The 15,101-nt window shown below is 70.4% G+C and overlaps 2 protein-coding genes across 2 annotated transcripts in view; both read right to left on the bottom strand.

Moving 5' to 3' along the window:
- Positions 1-15,053, bottom strand: part of AGAP2 (ArfGAP with GTPase domain, ankyrin repeat and PH domain 2) — a 23,060-nt gene extending 8,007 nt beyond the window's left edge. The window contains exons 1-6 of the mRNA XM_048328021.1: positions 14,849-15,053; positions 8,250-8,308; positions 7,808-7,895; positions 7,382-7,467; positions 7,166-7,307; positions 6,953-7,087 (exon numbers count right to left, since the gene is read on the bottom strand). Coding sequence (XP_048183978.1) covers positions 6,953-7,087; positions 7,166-7,307; positions 7,382-7,467; positions 7,808-7,895; positions 8,250-8,308; positions 14,849-15,014 — 676 coding nt within the window. The 5' untranslated portion in view covers positions 15,015-15,053. The remainder of the gene's footprint in view (positions 1-6,952; positions 7,088-7,165; positions 7,308-7,381; positions 7,468-7,807; positions 7,896-8,249; positions 8,309-14,848) is intronic.
- On the bottom strand, positions 8-2,032 carry LOC125337838 (arf-GAP with GTPase, ANK repeat and PH domain-containing protein 3-like). The gene is made up of 2 exons (XM_048328022.1): positions 1,435-2,032; positions 8-743 (listed from the first exon to the last, which is right to left on the bottom strand). The coding sequence occupies exons 1-2, from the start codon at positions 1,696-1,698 to the stop codon at positions 486-488; spliced, it is 522 nt and encodes a 173-aa protein (XP_048183979.1). The 5' UTR covers positions 1,699-2,032; the 3' UTR covers positions 8-485.
- Positions 15,054-15,101: the final 48 nt, after the last annotated feature.

Genomic DNA, 15,101 nt, shown 5'->3' with positions numbered 1-15,101 from the left:
GGAGGGGGACACAGCGCGGGGGGAACGGGGATGGGGGTAGGACAGAGTGATGTGAGCAGGGGGCAAGGGAGGGGGCAGAGGGTGACACGCGCAGGGTGCTGGCACAAGTGGGGTGACACGGGCAGGGGTGACAGGGACAGGGGATGGCACGGGCAAGGAGTGACATGGGCAGGGGTTACCCCGTCTTCAGTGCCCCGACCCCAGCTGTGCCCACCCCACGCTGGGGCACAATACCCCGGGGAGGGGACAGGAAGGGGACCTGGGTGGCAGCGTGGCACTGTGACCCCCGGCATGGGGGTCCCTGGCACGGAGAGGGGGACAGGACCAGCGGAGACCCCGACATGGAAAGGATAATAAATAGAGCATCAAAAATACAAACCGTGGGCAAGGGGTGACCCCGAGAGTGGCACCGGGATGACCCCGGGGGTGGCACCGCGGTGACCCCGGGCTGCGGGCAGGGCCGGAGGGCTCCGGGCCCCTCAGGGCTATACCAGGGCGGACCGGGGCTCGCAGGGGCCCACGCTGGCGCAGCTGCTGCGGCGGCGGGGCCCGGGGGTCGGGGGGCCGCCGAGGGTCGGAGGGCCGGGGGTCGGGGGGCTGCCGGGGGTCGGGGGGCTGCCGGGCCCCTCGCCGGGGCAGCCGTGCTGCAGCAGGATGTCGGCGCACTCGCGGCTGCCGGCGCGGCGGGCGTAGAACAGCGCGGTGCGGCCGTGGCCATCCCGTGCCCGCACATCGGCCCCGTACTGCGGGCACAGCCACGCGTCACCCGCGAGTGAGGCCACCACACGGCCCCCGTGGCTGTGACATAGCCCCAAAGGCCGGAATGTGTCCCCCAGGGATGGGTCGTTACCCCCGGGTGTCCTGACACAGCGTCCCTCCCGTGGCCATCCCAGGCTTCCCATGGACACTTCACATCCCCCTTGGTTGTGCCATCGTCCCCAAGACCGCACCATGTCCCCCATGACCGTGTCATCTGTCCTCTGGCCATGCCACGGTCCCCAAGACTACCCCGCATCCCCCACGGCAACACCACATCCCCCACAGCCACGTCACGGTCCCTACAGCCCCACGATCTTCCCCCGGCTATGCCGTGATCCCCAAGCCCACCCCAGGTGCTCCATGAACACCTCACACCCCCCATGGCCCCCAAAGCCACCCCATGGTCCCCATGGCCATGTCACTTGCCTCCTGGCCATGCCATGATCCCCAAGACCACACCCCATCCCCCAAGGCCATACCACGTCCCCCGTGACCACTCCATGGTCCTCATGACCACCCCACATCCCTCACACCCATGTCACGGCCCCACAGCTGTGTCATCTCCCTCGTGGCCATGTCACAGCACCCATGACGACACCACATCCCCCAAAGCCACCCCAAGACCCCACCACTTCCCCCGGCCAGACCCCCACACCCACGCCCTGCCCCACGTACCCACACCAGCAGCTGGGTGACGACCACCTGGGCGGTGTCGCAGGCCAGGTGCAGCGCCGTGCGCCGGTCCGTGTCCCCCATGGCCACGTTGAGCTGGTCCTTGTGGCTGTGGGCCAGGAGCAGCAGCACCGCGGGCAGGTCCTGCTCCCGCACGGCCCCCAGCAGCCGCTCGGCCAGCGGCGCCTCGGCCGCGGGCAGCGGTGCCAGGAACAGCCGCTGCTCGTACTTGGCGCGGATCCACGATTCCCTCTCCTCCCTGGGCATGGGGGCGTGGGGACACGGGGTGTCAGGGACAGCAGGGTGGCACCACGGGGACACAGATCCACAGTTCCTGCTCCTCCCTGGGCATGGGGCGCTGCCATGATGGGAGGACACGGGGGTGGCAGGGACACGGGGCAGCAGCCGGGGGTGCGGTGGTGGGGACACAGAGGTGTCAAGGGGGCACCACAGTGGGCAGGGAGAGTGAAAACAGGGGACACGTGAAGGTCAGGGACACAGGGTGACAGCAGGGTGGCATGGGAGATGGGGACACGGGGGTGTCAGGGACTGCAGCGTGGCATTGCTGGATCGTGGGGTCACAAGGCACCAGGGACAGGGGGGTGGGGACACGGGGGCACTGGGGACAGGGGGTGGCACCGCGATGACGCGGGGACAAGGGGCATCAGAGTCTGTGGGATGGCACAGCGGTGACTTGCAGGGTGGGGACAGAGGGCATCAGGGGCTGCAGGGTGGCATCAGGGTGGTGTCATGGTGGCATCAGGGACATGTGGTGACACAGGGGGGACACAGGGGTGGGGCTGGAGGGACACCCACCGAGAGGACTCGTGGGTGGGCTTGCAGCGGCCGCGCGGGTTCTGCTCCCAGATGCTGTTGGCGGTGGCGTTGCCGATGGCCGTGAGCACCAGGGTGAGCTCCCGTGGCCAATCGTCCAGGTCCAGCGAGCGCACGCGGGACACGTGTGTGCCCAGGTTGCGGTGGATGCCCGAGCACTCGATGCAGATCAGGGCGCCCAGGTTCAGGCTGGCCCACGTGGGGTCTGGAGGTGAGCAGGGGTGGCGATTGGGGTGGGGGGTGACCTGTGGCACCCCTGGGCTCGGGGCACCCCCTGGTGTGGGACACGGTGTGGCCCATGGCATGGTGTGGTAAGTGGTTGCTGTGATCCACGGCACGGTGTGACCCGTGGCGCCGTGTGGCATCGTGTCACCCACGGCATCGTGTGTCCCATGGCACCGTGTGACCCTGGCACGGTGTGACCCCTGGCACCATGTGCCCCACGGCATTATGTCACACACGGCATCATGTGGCCCACGGTCCCCCCTCACCCTGGTTGCCCGGTAGCCTATGGCCCATGGCACAGTCTCACCCCACGGCACCGTCACCTGGCTCCAGGGCTCTGCAGGACCCATGGCACCGGGTCACCAACGGCTCCCCACGATCCCCGTTGCCCCGTGAACCCACATCCCCCCATGCCCCACGCCCACCCATGTCCCCCTGCTGTTCCCCGGTGCCCCTGGGGACTTACTGGGTGCCCCGCAGTCCACGCAGAGCGAGTTCCCGCGGGCGTTGCGGATGGCCTGGATGGCCACAGCCTCACTCTGGCTGTCCATGCGTGCCTGGAGGGACACACGGGGGTGAGCGGGGCGGGAGGGTGACACGGGGACCCTGCCAGCCCCCCGACACCAGTCCCACCTTGTTCTTGCTGCTCTCGCAGCACTGCAGGCTGGCCAGGATCTGGCTCTCGATGGCCTGCACCCACGCGTCGCGCTCCTCGAAGCTGCCGGCCTCGAAGTGCCACGTCTGCCCCGTGCTTGACACGATCAGAAACTCAAAGTTCTCCTCCTCTGCGGGACCAGAGACCCCCGGGGGGGCGGTGGGATGGGAGGTCCTACACCTGTGGGGGGCTGGGCTGCCCCAGCACCCACTCCAGCCCCCCACATCCACCCCGGCACCCAAATTCTGCCCAAGCCCCCTCCCCAGAGGTCCCCACCCCTCCCGGCGTGTGTGCGAGCAGCAGGCAAGGGGGGCACAGCCACATGCACGGGAGGCACCGCTCACGCCACGTTACCTGTTTTATAAATATTTCTTAAACTACCAAAACTTTTTAATTTCCACATTTTGCGCTTGGCTGCGGAGGGTCCGGGCAGCAGGAGTGGAGAGAGGAAACGGGGACAGAGTCAGGGGGGCCCGCGGAGCCCTGGGGATGGTGCAGAAGGTGGCAGGCGGTGGCAGAGCGAGGGGGATGCGTGGGCAGCGTGGCTGAGCACGGACAGGGGGTGAGGGGCAGGATCACCCCAGATCCCTGGGCCGTTCTGGGGCGTCGTTGCCGTGGAGGACGGTGGCCTTGTCCCCTCAGCGCCATGGGTGACTGGGGCTGGGGACGCACGACACACCTTCTGCCTGCCCGGTCGAGCCCTCGGTCTTGGACGGCGTCATCAGCTTCTTCCGCCGGTGCTTCTTCCTGTCCACCAGGGGCGAGGGGCGGAGGGTCCCTGCCCGCGCTGCCGGGGCTGGACACGGCCTCCAAGGACAAGGGGGGACTCTGCCGAGAGACCACACGTGGGGAACTGGGGGCACCATGGACACCGGGGGTCGCTGGGGTCACCAGGCTCACGAGGACCACGGAGCTCTGCAGGACCATTGAGGCCACCAGGGTCACCAAGTCCATCAGAACCACTTGGGTCAGCAAGGGCAATAAGGGTCACCAAGTCCACTGGGCACAGCAATACCACTTGGGCCACCAGGGCCACTGGACTCACTGGGGTCACCAGGGTCACAAGTCCACCAGAGGCCCTGGGCACACTGGGGTCATCAGAGCTCCCCAGGGTCACCGATCTCACTGGGATCAGCAGGACTCCCAAGGCCGCCAAGTTCATTGGTCTTACCAAAATCACTGGGGCCACCAGGGTCACAAGAGTCCTCTTGGCTCACCAGAGTCACGAGGGTCACCAGGGCCACTGGCCTCACTGGGCTCACCAGGCTCATTGTGGCTTCTGGGACTCCCAGGTCCCCAGCAGTTTCACTGTGGCCACCAGTGCCACCAAAGGGCCACCTGGTCCCTGGGCTCACCCAATCCACCAGGGTTATTGTGACCACCAGGGTCAGCAAGGGCCATCAGGTCCCCAGACTCACCAGGGCCACCAGGTTTACCGTGGCCTCCAGAGCCACCGGCGCCACCAAGGGCCACCAAAGGCCACCATGTCCCCGAGCTGCCCAGGAGTCGCCGTGCTCAGTGGGGTCGCCATGGGGCAGTCCCTGTGTGTGCCCCGGGAAGGTGGCATTATCCCTGCACGTGCTGGCATCACTCACCTGAGGGCGAGCTTGGCGCCCGAGGCAGAGGCGCAGCGCTGCAGTGACCGCTCGCCCTTGCCCACCACCTTCAGCCCCGGCTCGGGGGGGGAGGCTCAGCCCCACGGAGGGGACGCCGGCTGCGAGGGGGAGGGACAGTGACACAGTTGGTCCCCCGTGGTGTCCCCCCCTGCCCGGTGTCTCCCTGGTCACTCACTGCCCGGCTCGGGGTCCCGCAGCAGCCCGTTGATGCTGGCCGAGGGGCCGCAGGCGGAGATGGCGCGAGGCGGGCGCTTCCCGGGCACCTTGACCGTGGTGCGGAGCAGGTCCATCTCCTTACCGTGCGTGCTGTGGATGTAGTCCTGCGGGGACAGCGGGGGTAACACCGGGCCCTCCCACACCTTGGGGACCACAGGGGCCTGGGACACTCACGTTGATGCTGGGGGTGATAGAAGAGGAGGCCGTTGCTGGACAGGGTCACGTACTTCTTCTTCCACTCCTTGTTCAGGGAGTTGCCGCTGCGCTTCAGCAGGAAGCTCTGGGGACAGGGGACAGTGAGGGGACAGAGGGCACGCTGGGACCCACCGGTGTCCTCCTGCCACTGCCACCACCCACCTGCTTGATGGGGATGGCACGGCCACTGCCGGCCACCTCGCCTCGGCTGTCCAGGCTGCGCTTCTCAGAGTCGCTGCCGCGGCGCGTCTGCAGGGACGGGGACAGGGACGGGGGTGGGACTCGTGGCACAGCTGGGGACACCGGGGAGCCCACATGCCCCCCCACTGCTGGAGCCTGGTGGGGGGGACATTGGGGTGCCACAGACCCCACCACTGTGGCCTCGTGGTGGGAACACCCTGGGTGCCCACGTGTCCCACTGTGCCACCACCACCAGGTCAAGGGGACACTATGGATGCCATGTGTGCCCAGCACCCTGCTAGAGGACACATCAGAAGCCCCGTGGTGGGGACATTCTGGGTGCCCTGTGCATCCCCCATCCCCATCCTCGGTGCCCACGTGTCCCTGAGTGCCACCACCACCATGCCAAGGGGACAACTGAGATGCCACATGCCCCTCAATGTCACCACCCTGCCAGGTGACACCTCAGGTGCCATATGTCCCTTGCTGCCACCACCCTACCAGGGTGACATTCTGGGTGACAATGTCCCCCCACTGCTACCACCCTGCCAAGTGGACACCCTGGATGTCACATCTCCCTGTGTCACCACCACCACCATGCCAAGGGGACAACTGAGACGCCCCCCAGTGCCACCCCCCTGGCAGGGGGCACTCACGGCGAAGAGGCTGGTGCGGCGCTTGGCCCCGCGGTGCAGCGAGCTGGGGGTCCCCAGCGGGGCCGGGGTCTCGCTGCGCAGCTCCCGGTGGCTCACGTTGGGGGTGGACGGCAGTGAGGACGAGTAGTCGCTGGTGTGGCCGCCGTTGCTGGTCTGGGGGGACACGGGGTCAGCCTGGGCTGTGGCCGGGGGCCGGGGCAGGGGGCCGGGGGGTACCTGGCCAGGGTGGACGCCCCCCACGGGGGGTGGAGGCGGCCGAGTGGCTCGGGGAGCTGGGCAGGGACTTGCAGGACGCCATCAGCTGCTGCTGCTTCTTCAGCGCCACGGCCTTCTGGGCCACTGCGGGGACCCTGAGTCAGGAGGGCTGGACCCCCGACCTGCCCGGCCACAGCCTGGATACCCACACCTGGACGTTGTCCCCACCCTCATCCCACCTGGACACTGTCCTCATCCCACCTGGACATGGTTCCCATCCCACCCAGCCACTGGCCATTGTCCCCATCCCACCTGGATGTGGCCCCCATCCCACATGGAGTGGACATGGTCCCTGATCTACCCAGCCACGGGCCCAGCACACCTGAACATGGCCCCCTGCACTACCCCGTCCACTGTCCCCATCCCACCTGGGCATGGTCCCTGTCCCAGGGGATGGTAGGGTGGCCTGGACATAGTCCCTGTCTCACCTAGGCGTGGCCCTGTGCCATCTGGCCACCATTCCCCTCGACCCAGACATGATCCCACGCTGGCCACCATCCCTGTCTGACCAGGTCACCAGCCCCCTCCCACTGTGCCTATTCCACCCTGGCCACCGTCCCTATCCCACCTGGCCACGGTCCCCACCACACACCAGTCCCTGTCCCCGTCACACCATGTCACCAGCCCCCTCCCACCCTCTCGCCACCCCCCTTCGCAGCCCCCCAGCCCCAGGGGGGGGCTTCACCCACCCTCGGTGAAGACCCGGTCCACGTTGAGGCCGTACGTGGCGCAGGTCTCGTAGTAGAGGCAGCGCCGCATGTCCCCGCAGAGCGCCCGGGCACGGGCGTCCTCCACCGCTCGCGGGCTGGACGAGCTGATCTTGTCTGGGGAGTCAGGGGGTGAGCCGGGGGTCCCCCGTGCTGCTCCCACCCCCACAGGGTCCCCCCGCGTCCCTGGCTCACCCTGGGTGCCCACCAGCGCCAGGGCCACGTCGCTGGTGCCGCGGAGGTCGCTGAGCAGCGCGTGCAGCTGCGTCACCTCCTCGAAGCTGCTCTCGCTCTCCAGGCTAAAGACGAAGATGACGGCGTCCGCCCAGCTGGCAAACTGGGGGGCCACGGGCGGGGGTCAGGGCTCGGCTCTGGCCAGCGTGGCCCCCCCGGCCCCCGGTCCCCTCGTACCTGCGCGTCGGGGGCGCCGGCCTCCTCCCGGATGAGCAGGAGGTGGCTCTGGCCATCGACCGTCACCTCACGCTTGAACTGTCCACCTGTGGTGGGGCAGGGGGAGGGGAGGGAGGGGGCACCCTGCAGCTGTGCTAGGCCCACACGGACAGAAGGTCCCATGGCCATGACCAGCACCGCGTGTGACCAGCACTTTGACCCCAAATGTCCCACAGCCATGACCAGCACCATGACCTTGCCCATTCCATGACCATGTCCACCCCATGACATGTCCATTCCATGCCCAGCTCCATGGGTATGTCCACTCCTCCATCTCCATCCCCACGGTCACTCCATCACTGAACCCATCCTCATGACATGCCCATGCCCACGTCCATCCCATGCCCACGTCCATCCCATGCCCACATCCTTCGCATGACCACTCACTCTCGGTGGGCTCCAGGCCCACGTAGGAGCCAGTGAGGAACCGGTGGACGAGCGCTGATTTCCCACTCTTGCTGCTGCCCAGGACTCCCTGGGTGGGCAGAGGGGATGTCAGGATGGCTGAGGACACGGGGACACAGGGACACGGGGACATGGGGACACAGGGACATGGGGACACGGGGGACATGGGGACATGGGGACACGGGGACACAGGGACACGGGGGACACGGGGACACGGGGACATGGGGACACAGGGACACGGGGACACGGGGGACATGGGGACACAGGGACATGGGGACATGAGGACATGGAGACACGGGGACATGGGGACACAGGGACCGGGGACACGGGGACATGGGGACACAGGGACATGGGGACATGAGGACATGGAGACACGGGGACATGGGGACACAGGGACACGGGGACACGGGGACATGGCACCCACCAGGCGGATCTCGGGGATAGAGCGCCCCAGGGTCCACTCCTGGCTGTTCACCAAGGCCTCTGCGGAGGGAGATGGGTGAGACAGCGCCCGGGACCCCCAGGAACCTCGGGCAACCCCCAGCAGCCCCTGGCACCCCAATCCCCGGGGGGCCCCCACCCTGCAGCGCAGCAGCAGCAGCTTCCTGAGTGGGCGGCCACCAGCTGTCACCCAGCAACGGCACCGGGCCCGCGGGGGCGGCGGGGGAGGACGTGGAGATGCCACGTGGCAGGGACGGGGACGTGGCAGCACGAGGCGTCGTGTGCCAAGGCACGAGGACACAGTGAGCATGGAGACACGGCGGGCACGGGGATGGAGCGTGGTGTGAGAATACGGCGTGGCACAGGGGCATGGTGGGAATCGTGACAGGCACCAGGACACGGTGAGGCACCAGGACGTGGCATGGCACCAGGACACCATGGATTCCAGGACATGACGGCCATGAGGGCACAGCGGGGCACCAGGACGTGGTGCGGCACAGGGACACAGTGGGTAACCAGTGTGGGACCATCAGGCCGTGACAGGCACCAGGACACAGCACGGCACGAGGATGTGGGGTGGCACGAGGACACCATGGATTCCAGCCCAAAATGGGCATGAGGACACAACGCCAGCGGTGCGGGACAGCGTCGGGCATGAGGGACGCAGCACAGCGTGGGCACATGGTGTGGAACAGGGACACGATGGACGTGGCAGTGGTGGCACAAGGACATGGTGTAGCACAAGGATGAGGCATGGCACGAGGACACGGCATGGCACGCGGACATGGCGTGGCATGAGGACACGACACGACATGAGGACATGGCATGGCATGAGGACATGACATGGCACGAGGACACGACACGACACGAGGACACGGCATGGCACGAGGACACGGCATGGCACGCGACGGGCACAAGGATGTGGGTGGCACGAAGGCCGCAGCGCCGCGTGGCGCACAAGGACACGGCGTGGCACGAGCACCTGGTGTGGCACAAGGACGTGCCCCTGGGCCCCTCACATCTCCTACCTGGCATCCCCAGCCCCTCTGGGCACCGCGGCACCACAAAGGGGGAACCTGAGGCAGGGCACAGGCAGAGGGTCCCCCCTTCTTGTGCCTCAGTTTCTGCCACCGACACCCAGAGCCGGGTCCCCGCCACGCGCGTGACAGCCGGGGAGGGGTTAACGCCGCTGCCTGTCACCCCTCACTGTCACCGAGCTGCCACCCCCCGGGCCCTGCAGGGCACTGCCCACGCACCCCATGGCACCAAGGTGTGTGCAGGCAGACCGAGGGACGCCAGGGGGGACAGAAGGACACGGGGTGGCCAGGCAGATGGGGGGACAGGATGTGACGCACAGATGGAGGCGAGGATAGACAGGCGGACGGCGGGACAGAACGACAGAGGTGGGGGGTCGCCCCGGACCCCCATGGAGTTCCCCCAATGGGGAAACCGAGGCGCGGGATCCCCACCAGGGCCAGCACCGGGCCCCGCCAAATCAGGCGCCCCACGTCGCCCCAGAGGTTGCAAAAACCTGGACCGCCCGTGTGGGGTGGCCCAGCCTGGGGGGGTCACAGCCCCCCCCGTTCCCCAGCACCCCCACCGCGACAGGCACGGGGAGCAGACGGGGTCCCCCTGCCCCACACACGACCCGGGGGTCCGGGGGCCTCCTCCCCCCTGCCAAGGAAACTGAGGCACAGCACCACGGCCACAGCGGGCACTGGCACAGCTGCCCCAGGTCACCGAGGGGCGTGGGGACACCGAGCCGCGGCCGGGGCGCCCCCCGGGATCCCCCGGGCCGGTACTCACTGTGCGGGGTGGCCCTGGCCGGGTCGGCGGCGGGGGGAGACCAGGGGGGCGCGGGGTGGGTGGGGGTCGCCGCAGGGCTCTTGGTGAAGATGCCGCTGATGAACTTGAGCATCTTTCGGTCGCGGGTGGAGGCGCGACCCCCCTCGCGGCCCCCGCTTCAGCCCCGTCTCGGGGGGGGGGCACGGGGGCCAGAGCCCCCGGCCCCGGCTGCAGGTCGCTGTAGTCCAGGGTCTTGCTCTTGCCCTTGCTGGGGGACAGCCGGGCCCGGGGGGGGCCCCTCGCTCTTGCCCCCCGCCTTGGGGCGCCCCTTGCCCTCTCCCTCGGGCCACGAGAGGCGGCTGCCGGCGGGTTTGAGGGGGGGCCTTGCCCGCCCGGGGGTCGGGGGGTCCCGCGGCTCCCACCGCTGCTCCCCGCCTTGGGGGGTTTGGGACCGGCCAGGCGGAGGCGGCGGGCGCCGGCGGAGGGGTGCGGGGAGGCTATGGGGGGGGTTCAGGGGCGGGGCGGGGGGGGCTCTGCTGCCCTCCGGGGGGCCCTCGGGGCCCCCCCAGGTAGCCTGGCTCAGCAGCGGGCGGCGGGGGTGGTCGCGGCGGGCTGGGGGATGTCCAGGGCGGCCAGACCCCGCTCCCCCGGCCCCCTCCAAGGTGCCCTTGGCCCCCCGGGGGGTCGGGTTTGGGGGGGCAAGGCCGGGAGCGGGGGGGGCAGCAGCGCCGGGTCGGGTTTGGGGGGCACGGCCGGGGGCGGGGGGGGGCAGGAGCGCCGGGTCGGGTTTGGGGGGGCACCGCCGGGGGCGGGGGGGGGGGGGCAGCAGCGCCGGGGTCGGGGTTTGGGGGGCACCGCCGGGGGCGGGGGGGGGCAGCAGCGCCGGGTCGGGTTTGGGGGGCACGGCGGGGGGCGGAGGCGGTGCGAGCGGGGGCGGGGGGGGCGTCGGGGGCCGGGGGGGCCGGGACCGGCCGTACTTATCCGGAGCGCGTCCTGCCGCTGGAAGAGCCGCTCGGGCCGCCGGGCTCGGCCGGGCTCGGGGGTGCGGGGGGCAGCCGCAGCCCCCCCCGGGGCCAGGGGCTCCATCGCCACCCCCCCCCCGCCTCCTCCGCCTCCCCCGCGGCGCCCCACCGACTCGAGCTTGACCAGCGTGAGCGAGATGAGGTAGGTGGTCCTGCGCTGGAGGCCGGTGGTCCTGCTCATGGGTGCGGGCAGGGCCCCCCCGGGGCGCCCCCCCCCGGCCCCCCTCGTTCCCCGCGCGGCGCCGCGGCCGCCGGTGCCGGTGATGCTCCGGTCCCACCCCCGGCCCTGCCTCCCCGAAGCCTTCGCCGCTCGCCCGCCCCCGGAGGGGTTGGAACCGCCGCCGCCCCCCCCCACGAAATACAACCACCCCCCCCGCCAGCCGCCGGGATCGGGGCCGCCCCCCCCCCCGCCTCACCCCCCACCCCGGGTTAGCGGCCGGGGGGCATCGTGGGGGGAACCCCCCCAACCCCCTGAGCCGGGGGGGTGGAGGGGAGGGGTGGAGGGGAGGGGGAGCTTTTGGGGGTGGGGGAGGATAGGAGGGGTGTCAGGGCGGGGGGAGGGGGGGGTTCTGGGGATTTGGGGGTCCGGGAGGGTGGGGGGGGGGAATGGGGGGACTGCAGGTGCGGGGGGTTGGGGGATGGGGAGGACAGGAGGGGAGATGGGGCGGGGGGGGACACGGGGGCGGTGGGGAGCGGGGGATGAGGGGGCTACGGGAAAGGGGGGGAAATGGAGGGACGGGGGGGTTGTGGGGAGAAGGGGGGTTATGGGGGCGGGGGGGGGTCATGCCCGGGATCCCCCGGGACCGGGGCTCACGGCAGCGCCCCGACGGGCTCGTCCTTGGCAGCTGCGGCGGCGGCGGCGCGGGTGGTGGCCGGGGCCCGGCGGGGGGGGGCCCTGAGCGGCCGGGGGGGGCCGGGGCCCGGCGGGGGGGGGCCCTGAGCGGCCGGGGGCGGGCCGGGGCCGCCCGCTCTCCGCCATGCGCCGCTCCCAGGCCGGGCTGGGGGCGGGGGCGGGCGGCGGCCCCGCCGCTACCGGGCAGGCGCGAGCGCTCCCGGGCACCCCCCACCCCTCCGAACCCCCGTCTCCGGCCCCGGCACCTGCTGGGCTGCCGATACCCCCCCACCCCGACACCCCCCATCCATCCCTCCATCCATCCATCCATCCATCCATCCATCCATCCATCCATCCATCCATCCATCCATCCCTCCCCCTGCTCCCCGTGCCCCTGAATCCCCTCCCTCCCCTTCCTAGGGCAGCAACGCTGGGTCGGGAGGGGACCTGCACGGGGCGGGGGGGGGGCGTGGGGGGCGGCTTTTGGGAGTTTTCGGGAGGCCTTGCGGGGCTCGGAGAAGGCTCATTCCCCCGTTTTCTGGCATTTTTAGCAGCGGCGCAGCATCCCTGCGCATCCCCGTTACCACGGCAACGGCGGGGATGGCGCTGGTGGACCAGCCGTGGACCCCCCCCCGTGTCACCCCCCGTCACTCCCGTGTCACCCTCGTGGAACCCGCGTGGAGCCGGGCCAGGTATCACGCCCATTTGTGTCCCCCAGCCAGCGTGACCCCCCCGGCTCCGCGTGTCACAGCCCCCGGGAGGGACCCGGGGCTCGGGGGCACGGCGGGACCTCTCGGTCCCCCGAGCCCCCCCGAGGTGGCTGCTGCCTCCCGTGCGTGGGGGCCCCCCCGGGATCTGTCACCGCTCCGGGGTCGGGTGACAGCGCCGGGGGCGTCGTCCCCAGTGACGCGCACGAGGCCCCCCCGGGGAGGGGGGCCACCCCCCAGAGGTGTCCCTGCTGTCACCCCAGGGCTGTGACCGTGGAGCTGACGCTTGTCCCGGGGGGGATCTGGCCGCTGTCACCACCCCGTGGGGTCAGTGCTGCCTCCTCCAGTGCCCCCTTGTCCCTCCCAGAGCCCCCCAGGTGCCCCCAAGCCAGGGGCCTCCCCGAATCGCTCGGGTGTCCCACGCTGCGGGGGGAGTGGGGGGGGGGGGGTGGCACGGGGTCACGCCGGGTCCGACCCCGCTGCCAGAACACCCCCTGTCCCCATCCCTGTCCCCATCCCTGTCCCCATCCCTGTCCCCGATGCTGCTGCCCCCCCGGGGGGGCAGTTGGGGGGTTTAAGCGGGGGGGGGGGCAGAGCAGTCGGCACCTCCGCGGGTGGGGAAGGGGCTCTGGGGGAGGCTCTGGGGGGAGAGGTGGGGGGGGGCCTGTGCCCCCTCCAGCGCTCTGTGGGTACCCACAGCGGGCGCTTGGCAACGCGGCATCCCCCGGCTTCCCGCTGCCATGGCAACCGCGCGGGAGATGCCGGAGGGGGGGGGGGGGGCACGGGGACGTGGGGGCTCGGTACGGGCAGGGGGGCGGCAATGGAACCCCTCCCCAAGTGACGTCACCGGACACCCCCCGGGTGGGTCGGAGGGGTTGGGGGGGTGGAGACCCCAAACTCCGTGCGGCCCCCCCCCCCCCCCCAGCACGGCCGCCCCCATCCTCCCCCAGCGGGGCCCCCCTTCACGGGACCCCCTCCAGCAATAAGCGCCCCCCCTCAGATTGGCCCCCCCAGCATCAGTGCCCCCCCATGCAGGGGGTTCCCCCCCCCCCCGGCAGCCCCTCCGACCCCTCCAGCAGGGCCCCCCCATCCCAGCAGGGCCCCCCCCCTCCCAGCAGGGCCCCCGCCCCGCCCCCCCGGCAGCAGGGCCCCCCCCCACCCCCCGCGGAAGGTGCAGAGAGGAAGTGGCCCCATTTTCCCCACAGCCGGAAACCGCCCCAGGGCTCCATCGCGGAAATGGGGCGGGGGGGGGCCCGTCCCCAACCCCCCAGCGGGCCCCTGCACCCCCCGGGTCCCTCAGATGGGTCCCATGGGGGGGTTGGTACTGCCCAGCCCCCACTGCCGCACCTGAGCTGGGACGGGACCCCCCCGTGTGGCCCTGGGTACCAGCAAAGGCCAGCACCAGTGCAGGGCTGGGGGGGGGACACCAGTGTCACATCCCTCCATCCGTCTGTCCCTCCATCCGGCCCTCCATCCGTCCGTCCCTCCATCTGTCCGTCCATCCATCCCTCCATCCATCCATCCATCCCTCCATCCCTCCTCCTGCCCCTTCAGAGGATGCCCCCCCATCTGCCCCATCCTTCCAGCCAGCCCCTGGGCACCTGTCCAGCCCTGCACCCTTCTGTCCATCTGTCCATCCCTCCCACTGTGCATCTCTCCATCCATCCCTGCATCCACCTGTTTGTCCATCCACCGGTCACCCATTCATCCTCCATCCATGCATCCACCCCTCCATCCTTCCACCTGCCCATCCTTCCATCCGTCTGTCCATCCATGCCTCCAGCCAGCCCCCTGTCCACCTGTCCATCCATCCATCCATCCATCCATCCATCCATCCATCCATCCATCCATCCATCCATCCATCCACCCACCCATCCATCCATCCACCCATCCATCCCTCCATCCATCCATCCATCCATCCATCCATCCCTCCCTCCCTCCCTCCCTCCCTCTGCCTGTCTCCTTGTCCATTCGTCTGTCCATTTGTCCATCCATCCCTCCATCCCTCCCACTGGCCGTCTGTCCTTCCATCCGTCCCTCTCCCCACCAGCCCATCCCCTTGTCCCTCCACCCACCTGCCCACCCCTCATCCCTCCACCCACCCCCTTATCCATTCCTCCACCCGGAGGATGTCCATCTGTCCATCTGTCCGTCCCCCCACCCACCTGTCCATCCCGCTGTCTGTCGGTGCCCCCTGTGTCCCCTCCGTGTCCCCCCAGCCCGGTGCCCCCCGTACCTCGGAGGGCCCTGAGGGCGCTGCCCAGGCTCCCTCGCAGCCGGGGCTCGGGCACGGTCTCCACGAGCCGCACCAGCCGGTTCAGGTGGCCCTTGGCCCCCTCGTGCCGGGCCACCTCGGCCCGGATGGCGGCCAGAACCTCGCGCCGCTCCCGGGGGGCCCCCATGGCACCCCCCGGCCCAGGGACCCCGCTCTGCCCCGGCCTCCCCTGCCCCCCACGCTTCCTGCCGGAGCCTCAGCGACAGCGGGGACA

Source organism: Corvus hawaiiensis, chromosome 24 (genome assembly GCF_020740725.1).
Source record: "Corvus hawaiiensis isolate bCorHaw1 chromosome 24, bCorHaw1.pri.cur, whole genome shotgun sequence".
NCBI classification, from domain to species: domain Eukaryota; kingdom Metazoa; phylum Chordata; class Aves; order Passeriformes; family Corvidae; genus Corvus; species Corvus hawaiiensis.
The sequence above is the reverse complement of the archived record's forward strand: the minus strand, read 5'-3'. Positions and strand labels throughout refer to the sequence as shown.